The 10,724-nt window shown below is 40.4% G+C and overlaps 1 protein-coding gene across 2 annotated transcripts in view; it reads left to right on the top strand.

Moving 5' to 3' along the window:
* sacm1lb (SAC1 like phosphatidylinositide phosphatase b) overlaps positions 1 to 10,724 on the top strand; it is a 45,358-nt gene that overhangs the window by 12,972 nt on the left and 21,662 nt on the right. The window contains exons 2-6 of one of the 2 annotated variants that reach the window (XM_085176710.1): positions 2,875 to 3,027; positions 3,401 to 3,498; positions 6,477 to 6,551; positions 6,658 to 6,785; positions 8,753 to 8,902. In XM_085176710.1, coding sequence (XP_085032836.1) covers positions 2,999 to 3,027; positions 3,401 to 3,498; positions 6,477 to 6,551; positions 6,658 to 6,785; positions 8,753 to 8,902 — 480 coding nt within the window. In that variant the 5' untranslated portion in view covers positions 2,875 to 2,998. The other variant, XM_085176711.1, reaches the window with a different exon arrangement.

Consider the following 10,724-nt stretch of genomic DNA (forward strand, 5'->3'; position numbering starts at 1 on the left):
TGCTGTCGAAGGCTGAAGGCATCTCCCGTCTAACCTGCTGCTCATCACTACATGTTGATAATACAACCTGTGAGTCAATTAACAAATTATTATAAAGAATCTTTTATGGAAAAATAAACTCACTACTTGCATAAATAAAGTAGCTTTAAATTCATATAGGAGGTATACATTTTATTGATGCATTTTATTGACTGCGGTGCTCTTAACAACACTTTTAAAATAAAGTGGATTAAAAAGTATTTAAAAAATCACTTCTATCTGGAACTTTATCACATCGTGTGTTCTCTAATGTAGGCGCCTTAACTTCCTGCTGCTCTGCAGTTATTCCACAAATACCACTGAAACTTTCATCAACAGATTCTTTTGGCATGGGCGCTGATTTACAAACACAATTTCTCTCCACAAAACGGTTTTATTTGGAATAACTGCAATATTATTTATAAAAATAAAACTCTTTTTTTATAATAACTGGGTTAATAATGGAATAATCTTGGTTAGTCAGTTATATAGAGAAGATGGACTCATATAATTACTCTGAATTCCTCAGAGATACGATGTACCGATAACGCCTAAAGAATTCTCAATAGTATTCGATGCCCACCTGGTCCATGTTACTCAGTGCTCCCACAGTGCTCCACTATCGATCACTCCCCCGATGTGTTACATTCTTCTCTTGGCAATGTTTGCTTCTCCTCTCATACGTCTATAAATACCAGAATAAGATCTCTTTCAGGATGCAATGGTCTCTGTTCCATCAGCCATATTTTATTGGGCCAATCACAGATATTGAATGGAAAAAAGTTTGGACTTTACCACAAAGGTTTCTTTTAACAAAATTAAAGAGATTTCCTTTAAATTGATTCATAAGTTTTACCCCACCAAACAACATTTGTCCAAATTTATGGCTGAAATAAATGTAAATTGTACCTTCTGTCAAGAGCGACGTGAAACAGTTACTCATTTGTTTTGGTCACGTAAATTCTGGAAGGACTTCCACAAGTTTATTACTGACTCTGTTCTCCCTAATTTTCAGTTATACTACAAGAACTTTATCTTTGGCTGTTATCATTTTAAACACAAGGACAATGATGCTTTCTTCTTTATAAATATGTTTGTTTCACATACACAAAAGCAAAGTCCTCGGCAGAAAACCTGAACTTCTTGTATTAAAAATAGAACTCGCACAATAAGGACAATCTGCTCATCAAACACACCGAGGCTCTCAGGACTGTTAACATCTGTAACTGTTTGAAACCGCTAACTTGATTTTGGCTCTCGCAAACTTTTATTTATGTTCCCCTTAATTTATTTTATTTTTGTACTCACTTTAGTCTCACTGTCACTCTCATTGTTCCTCACTGTAACACCACAATGTCATCTTTTGTGTGATTCCTGTTCTACCTAAGTGTATGTCTAATAAAGTTTAACAAAAAAAACCCAAAACCTTTTAGCAACTCAAACATTACAGAGTTAAATAAGCCAAAGACACGGTCAAGCAGTTACATTTAATAACAGTTAGACTCAGGCTAAGGGTTGAATCACACGATATCACAGGAGCATAGGTTTAGAGTTTTAATTGCTTTTACATTATGGAAGTCTATGAACTTTAGTCAGTAAAATGAGTAAATTAATCAAATAAAATTAGTTTGCCCTATTTGCAGATTAATCAAAAAAATATTTCCCATAACAGAGAGAAGTCAGAATAGATAAAAGAAACAACAAAAGTACAAAAGTGTATGATATGATATAGTTCTGGTGGGGTATAAACGATGAATGATTTCAAAAGACATTTTCTTTACTTTGTTGGTTAACAGGAATTTCGATGGAAAGGTCAAATTCTCTTCCACTCCAGGTCCCAGTATAAATGATTCCCATAAGGAACGGCCATCGGGACACAAATTGTGTCTTTCTGCACTGGAGTCCTCACTGCATGCCAGATGGTGAGGAGAAACCCACTGTGTCTGTATCACGTACACTGAGTGTAGGAGAAAAGAACTACTCAGAGCTGGATAAAGAAGGATTAGCTGTAATATTTGGTGTACAGTATCTCCATCAGTCCTTGTATGGCAGGACGTTTATGATTATTGTGGATCATAAGGCATTGATAAGTTTGTTTCATAAGATGAAGGTGGTGATACCAGAACGGCGTTCTTGCCCCGTGCTGGAACAGCTACATCACAGTCGGGAATGTGAAGGGCCTGGCCAGAAGTTACCTGTGGTGGCCACATATGGAGACTGACATTGAGCATGAGGCAAAGTCCCGCATTACAAGAGCACAGACACAAGCCTGCTACACCCCTGAGAGTGGTGAGCGGTGCAAACTTTCAAGGAAAAAAAGAAAGAAAAGAAGCATATGAGAGACTTTGTGCAGTGACTGACAATAACAGGAAGGGGCACTGACAGGATTTTACTGTTATAGTGAACCTAAGTCTGTCGGATCGCTGGTTAATTAGTAGTGAGTGAAATTTGATTTTGTGGGGTTTGTTTTATATTTTAATTAAAGGCTAAGTTTTTATATGGGTATTTTATTTACTAATTAAACCACAGAGTAGTTTCAGTTAAAGGGGGAGGTAACAGTTGGTGCACACGGTTTTGACCACCAGGGGGCAGCAGTGTTTTGATGCTGTGCCGGTGTCTTTATGGCTGTGAGGTCGAAGCCGTCTCTGTTATTCCTTAATGCTCAAAATATTACAAAGAAATTAAAATTAGCTTCTGCTTTGCTCTGATGTGCAGAAGGAAAAAAACGTTTTTTCTTTCGATCCGCCGGAAGAACTTTTGTAACGCAACTAAATGTAGTCCAGTAACGCGTTACATTGACGCCTTACTGGAAATGTAAAGATGGCATTTTAACCAATGCTGCTTGTTTTTCCACAGAACCGCGTTGTTCCGGTGTCCGGCCGCACGTGGAGCTCGCTCACGCTGCAGGCGGAACAAACGCTCGCGCGCTCACAGCTGACGGCGGAAGTAGCCTGACGTCACTGAGATTTCGGGAGCAAAGATGGCGGCCACCTTCCAGAGTTTCAGCTTGTAAGTGAAAATGAAACAGTAACATCACACAGCCTGAGTTACGGTCCACGCTGAGTGGAGAGGCGTGTCCGTGTTTAGTCGGAGTGTAACTATAGCGACACGCGTTTCTGTCAACGTTAGTTTCTCGCTAATTAACTGACGCTAACGTCCATTTTATCCCAACTTGTTTTGTTTTTTTTAAACAATTTCCATTCAGTTGTTTCTAATCACATTTAAATATGTGAGCAAACGCAGCAGTTAGTAACGGAGCTTCTGAGCGAGGTTAGAAGATGTGATGGATGTTTCAGAGCAGTAACCGTCAGCGCTGTCGGTGTTAATGTGAGCTGCTCATGGGCTCATGGTGGCTTAAACCCGGTCTTGTCTTTCGCATCAGGCGCACCACACCAGAGAAGTTTTACGTAGAAGCTTGTGATGATGGCTCCGTGGATGTCCTGGCTATTGACAGGGTGTCAACTGAGATGACTCTAACAGGTAAGCAAATGGACACGCCCCCTGCCGAAGGTCGGGATGCTGTCTAAAAATGTAGAAGAAAACAACCTCAAACAAGCGACGGAGACCATTTAAACCTTTAACGAAAAGCCCAAAGAAAACCTGCTCGTTATGGTGAATGGACAGCTTCTCTGCCTGAGCAGTCGAAGCACTTCACACAACCTGCCTCATCCACCCAGCAGCTGTTTCTGTGTGAGTGCTCACACTCCAACCCGGTCGGTACCTTGCCTAAGGATATTTGGCTTGTAGACTGAAGGATTGAACCACAGACCTTCCAGGTTGCAGATGATCGGCTCTACATGCTGAGCTGCAGCTCAAAATGGCATTTAAGTTTATTGTTATTTAAATATGGAATTAAAGAAAGTTGATCAAATTCAAAAGATTTTTTTGCCAGTCTTATAGACACTTTTTATTGTGCATTTCTTACTTCTTTTTTTTTTTTTTAAACTCAATTTTTATTATAATTTACAACATTGTCAATGTTCACAAGTAGGACAGTTACAGGAACCGCAATACAGAAATGTAGATTAAAATAAGAACTGCAATTAGGAAGCACAAAACAAAACTGGAAAGCAAAACAAAACCCAAGCAAGCAAACAAACAAACAGACAAAAACAAGAAGAAAACAAAACAAAAACTTTATGTAATATTAAATAACATGTGACAAATCTAGCCATTAATGAACAAAACGAAACAGACCTATGCTAAATTATTGAAACAGTAAAGCATGTATGGGTCGCCAACGCTCCGTAAACAATTCTCTCTGAATCCGCAGAGCAGATGTTATTTCCTCCATCTGGTAAATTTCTCTTACCTTTATCAATCCACATACTATATGAAGGTGGGTCAAGATTCAGCCATTTAATAGTGATACACTTTAGTGCTGCTGTAAGCAAGATTCTTAAAAGATACTTTTTGTTTCCCGCAAAACCATTTGGTATTACTCCTAAAATGGCTAGCTGTTGGTCTTTTGTTAATGGTTGCTGGAAAACTGTATTGAGAACTTTAAATATGTCATTCCAAAATGAGCAGAGTTTTGGGCATGACCAGAATATATGTGAGTGGGTTCCTAAATAAGTACCACAATTTCGCCAGCAGGTGTCAGGATTTGTAGGCTTCATTTTGGCCATTATCTCCGGGGTTCTAAAATATCTCATGACCACCTTCCATTTAAATTCTCTCCACAGCCCAGAATTAGTCACAAGATGGGCTTCACCGAACACCTCTTCCCTGGTGTCCTCCGAGATTTGAGTGCCAGTCTCAGCTTCCCACCTTGCCTTAATATCCAAAGTTGCATTTGTATTGAAACTCAGAAATGCGTTATAGAAATTACTGATTAATTTTGGGGAGGAATTACTTTGAAATATTTTTAGAAATATTTCCTCAATGGGTGAGGGCTCCAAAACTTGCCTCCACTCTTTATGTTTTGTCAAAAAGCTTCTTAGCTGCAGAAATCTAAAAAAGTCAGAAGAAGGAAGCCGAAACTGACCTCTCAACTGTTCAAATGAGCTCAGGTGCCCATTCCTCACAACATGACACAGTTTATGAAGCCCACTCTTTGACCATGCTTTGAAGCCAGAGTCTTCCACAATAGGAGAAAAACCCTGCAGGGAGGAGAGGCTTGATAAAATTGAAATTTCTTTTGGAAGACTGCCATTTTACTTCTTGTATTGTCTGTTTTTGTTACTGTTTGGACTGGAGCACAGTTACCAACATAATTTCCCCTCGAGATCAATAAAGTATTCTGATTCTGATTTGAGCCATAGTTTATTTGTAAAGCAATTTATTAAACAACACATGGCCGACCAAAGTGCTGTACAACAGAAATATAAAAAATACAATAAGAAAGACACTTTAACTAACATTTCAATATATCTAGCTAAATTGTATTTTGTGTGAACATTAAAATAGGAAATGGTTTCTAGATCTTATAAAAAACGAAACAAAAACATCTCCCATTAAATTTAGTTCAGGGGTGTCCAACTCCAGGCCTCAAGGGCCGGTGTCCTGCAGGTTTTAGATCTCACCCTGGGTCAACACGCCTGAATCACATGATGAGCTCATTATCAGGCCTCTGGAGAACTTCAAGACATGTTGAGGAGGTCATTTAGCCGTTTAAATCAGTTGTGATGGATCGAGGACACGTCTGAAACCTGCAGGACACCGGCACTCGAGGCCTGGAGTTCGAGACCCCTGATTTAGTTGATTTGGCAGATTTAGATTTAGATTTCCCGTCTGCATCCTAAACATCCTTGAGCACGACAGTAACCCCAAGTTTCTCTCTGATCCATCAGAGTGTGAATGTTTGATTTAAAGCACTTACCGATAGTTAAAGCTTGTATCAATGGGCTGCACATAAGTGGTGCGCATTCGCTGTCAAAATAAAAGACGTGCACCAGATAAACAGTTGGAACGCGCGTTTGCGTCCATAAGATATTTGTTCAGAACTCTTAAAGACGTCGAAGAAGCTCCGTAATTACTTTGGTGTTCCTCCACCACAAAAGAAGCGCATATTTATATTATTATATTATATTTATATTTATCATAGCACATATTTATATTATTATATTATATTTATATTTATCATAGCGCATATTTATATTATTATATTATATTTATATTTATCATAGCGCATATTTCTGTGAGGTCCGAGAGTTAAAGGAGCAACTGTGACCACATAGCTGAAGACAATGTGTGGCTAAGTGTTAAACACGTTTGAGGGTGTTTTCCTTCTTATTTGTTATTGTTTTGTTGTTTATTTTTTGGCGTGGGCTGAAATTGTGGGAGTGCCAAGATTTTCTCTGATCTTCAGTTAATTTCTTTCTCTGTTGGGCTTCAGTAAGTCTGGAGAGTAGATCATGAAACGATGATGCCCTCCTTAGTTACAATCCCAGTTTCGATGATGTCACAGATATTTCCCGTGTCCATAAAAACCGTTGTTGTGTCCCCGTCGCCCTCAGTGAGACAGGATGTCCCTGCATCAGCTGAGACCAGGCCAATATGTGGACTGATGGGAACTATACGCTTAGTGGCAGGTAAGTGCAGCATGCACACAGTATGGAGATTCATTATTTCACTGTGAAATATTGGAAGCTGGATAATCCAGAGCATTTCTGCTCTGCTTTCTCCTGTTTCTGGAAGGCACGTACCTGGTTGTCATCACAAAGAAGAGGAAGGTGGGAGACCTGCTGGGCCATGCTGTGTGGAAGGCTCTGGACTTTGACGTGATCTCCTATAAAAAGACGATACTGCACCTCACAGACAACCAGGTAGTGTCTCCTGAATGTCTTCTGATTCTTAGTGGAATTTAGCAGAACAACCTTTAACAGCAGTAACACAAAGTAAACACTGTCACACATCGTTGTGAGGACTTTTGTCTTCTTCCTTCAGTTCACTGAGGTTTGCAGCCACGTGTTTATACACAGAAACCTAAAAGTCCAGAGAGTTTTGAACTTTAAATGCAGCGACTGCGTCGCCGCCTTGTCTTTTTTCAGCCATTGTGTTACAGATTTGCTGCTGAGCTTGACATCGATGTGCTGTTGACCCAGTTTTAGCTAGGCTTTGCTGCGGAGCACACGTGTTGGCCTCACGTTTGACGGTAGATACTTTGGTATACTCATGGCTTCATGGTCCACTCAGTGCCTGTCAGGTCCCCGTGTCCAAATGACTCCTGAACTATTTTTGTTTTTCCTGCAGTATATAAAAATTTGTGTATTTCAAAAATAAAACTATGAAGACACTCAAAATAAATTTCCTGTTGTTAGAAACTATTTTGTGCAACTTTTTTGTATTTACAGTTTTGAGGGATAACCCCTTAAATTTCTCTAACTAGAAATATATGTTAAAAAAACAAAAACAATTTTCTATTTTTTTGTAGTTTATTGCACTTTTTTGCAATTTATGTAATTACTGTACACTTCTGAGAGTTAGTGCACTCCCAGAACAGTGATTTTGAAGTTAAAATTCAATTAATTGAATTAATTTTTTAAGCAAATTTGTCAGATGGTTCAATAAACTCTCCATGAAAAAAAAGAAGAATTGTTTTATTGTTCAGAGTTAACATGATGTCACGTTAGAAGTTTCAAAGTAGTTAAACTTGTTCCAGCAAACATGCTTTGATATGAGCTTTGGCACTGACTGCATGAATCGGGTGGTTGAGGTGCAGCAGAAGGGTGGGGGTCCAGGCCCTTTCACATCGCAGCATGCACTACACTGACCGAAGGACAAACATTTGCACTGGCTGCTGCTTTGTGTTGTATTATGTTCAAATGTTTCATTAAAAAAACGTTTTGCTCATTTCCTTTGTAACAATCCCAACTAGTAGTCTGAGCAGAGTTAACCCCGGACTCAGCCTGGTTACCATACGACCCTCCAAGTTTAGCTTGAATTGTCTGTCCATATGCTAATCAAGGCTACGTCCACACGTACCCGGGTATTTTTGAAAACGCAGATTTTTCTATGCGTTTGCACCTTTCGTCCACACGTAAACGGCGTTTTCGGTCACTGAAAACTGAGATTTTTAAAAACTCTGGCCAGGGTGGATATTTTTGAAAACTCAGTTTTTGCGTTTACGTGTGGACGAGGAAAACGCTTCTATGCCCCATCCTTGTTTACTTTTTCCCGCCGAGGCTTCTAGACTTCTGATTGGCCAACATTTCTACACGGTTAGGAATATAGCGCCACCTGCTGCTTTGGCATGTTCCTAGCAGCGTTTTCCTTCATTTCTGCCTTTACGTGTGGACGGGATTATTTTTAAAAACGAAAACGGAAAATCTCTGTTTTCAAAAATACCCGTGTACGTGTGGACGTAGCCCAAGTCCAAAACCTCGGTTTCTGTCCATTGACTCGCTCCGTCTCCAGTTACCGCCGTGCTGTCTCGTTTGTCTTCTCCGGCGCTGATATTTGGCGTCTGTCTGGTGTCAACATAAAAGACGGATTTCATGCGACATGACCATCAAACAGCAGCTTTCTATGTATCGGATTCAGCACCACATACGAAAGTGACCCAGGTCGGGTTTGTACTGTTCACGCTGTCACACCATGGTCGTATACGGGTCACATAGGGTGCTTTGGCCTGTAAACGCAGCCTTTGTACGCATATTCAAATGTTCCTCACGTGAAACATTATTGCTGAAGCAGAGATCACAGCTGCACACCCAGCTTGTCGGGTATAAAGAGAGTGTTTCTGGCTCGTGTGTATCTTTTGCTTTGTTGCTGGATTTATTTCTTGTTGCAGATGCAAGACAACAAGACCTTCCTGTCCATGATTAACAGCATGCTTCATGCAGACGGTTTCTACTTTGCAACCGACTATGATCTGACACACACTCTGCAGCGCCTGGCAAACACCAGCCCGGAGTTTCAGGAGATGAGCCTCCTGGAGAGGGTAAGATGTTTCTGATGTAAAGTCTTGTTTGTGTATTTGGACGACTGTGTGGCTGCAGCTCAGGGCTTAACTGGAAGCACTTCTTTTTTCAATGATGGTTTAGAGCAGGGGTGTCCAACTCCAGACCTTAGATCTCACCCTGGGTCAACACGCCTGAGTCACATGATTAGTTCATCATCAGGCCTCTGGAGAACTTCAGGACATGTTGAGGAGGTCGTTTAGCCTTTAGATCAGCTGTGGATCAAGGACATATCTAAACCTGCAGGACACCGGCCCTCGAGGCCTGGAGTCTCCTGGTTTAGAGGTTGTTTTTTGTTAAAATATGGAAGTGTCTCAGTTACTAATTCCACATGTATCACTAACAGGGTGTTGACCAGCAAAGTGAAGCTTTTTAACGCTGCACTTGTTTAATTCATTCAAGTGTGAGCGAGGAAGATTCAATTCAATTTTATTTATATAGCGCCAAATCACAACAAAAGTCGCCTCAAGGCTCTTCATAGATACAGAGAAAAGCCCAACAATCATATGACCCCCTATGAGCAGCACTTTGGAGAGCTTGTATCTGTGACCTCGGGTAGGGTGAGCCCATCAAATCATGGTTAATGTTGGACACACGGTGATAAATGATCACAATATGGAAATCCAACAAAATCCTATACTTTGCTTCCAAGGAACCAGACTCTGATTTTCTTTTTTTGTGTTAAAAGTGCTCTTGAGCAATAGTTCAGGCTCCTAACTCACGGGATGAACCTGGGTTGTGTCTACACACAAAAAGGCAACTAAGCAGTGAACCAGTTTTAAATTAAAGTCTCTTTAGGCAGCCTGTCATAAAACGGCATCATTTGTTCCCATTTCTACTTGAACATGGCAAAGATAACACCGTCTAATGTTTTTGCACCAACAAGTGCCAAAGAGCTCTTAAACATACCTTAGTATACTGAGTAGTAGAGGAGTAGAGGACAGAGTAAAAGCTACAGGACATGAGACGTACGTCTGGATTGTCAGTTGAGCCTGTTTATCAAAGCCTCCTCAGGAATGATAGCAGAGCGGCTGTCAAGAGTTTATTGTTAAGGAAGGGAAGCAGAAAATGCTGAGGTATGCCGACTCACACAAGAACAGGACTGAAAATCAACAAGTCTCATGAAGTGATGAATCCAAACTTTTGGTTCTTATTATCATCGCTGTGCACAAGGAGGTCCAAAGAGAGGTCCAACAGTGAGTGTCTGCAGCTATCAAAGTTAATGGCGTTATGAATGAAGAAAAGCACCATCAGATTTTGTTCCTATTGACAGCAGCATTTTACATTTGACCCCAAACATGCTTCCAGTCCAGGAGAATCATACCTGAAAACCTCACATAACATAAGACCTCAACATCATTGAAGCAGTGTAAACAGTGTAAAAGACAGCAAAACATCCAAAGAAGATCTCTGAATGTTCTGCAACATGCCTGGAGAACAATTCAACTCAATTTTATTTACACAGCGCCAAATCACAACAACAGTCGCCTCAATGTGCTTTATATTGTACAGTAGATCCTACAATAATACACACAGGGAAATGATTGTTGGGCTTTTCTCTGTATCTATGAAGCGCCTTGAGGCGACATTTGTTGTGATTTGGCGCTGTGTAAATAAAATTGAATTGAATTGAATACCCAACAATCATATGACCCCCTATGAGCAGCACTTTGGCGACAGTGGGAAGGAAAAACTCCCTTTTAACAGGAAGAAACCTCCGGCAGAACCAGGCTCAGGGAGGGGCGGGGCCATCTGCTGTGATTGGTTGGTGAGAGAAGGAAGACAGGATAAAGACATGCTGTG

The sequence above is a fragment of the Neolamprologus multifasciatus genome, chromosome 11 (genome assembly GCF_963576455.1).
Source record: "Neolamprologus multifasciatus chromosome 11, fNeoMul1.2, whole genome shotgun sequence".
Taxonomy (NCBI): domain Eukaryota; kingdom Metazoa; phylum Chordata; class Actinopteri; order Cichliformes; family Cichlidae; genus Neolamprologus; species Neolamprologus multifasciatus.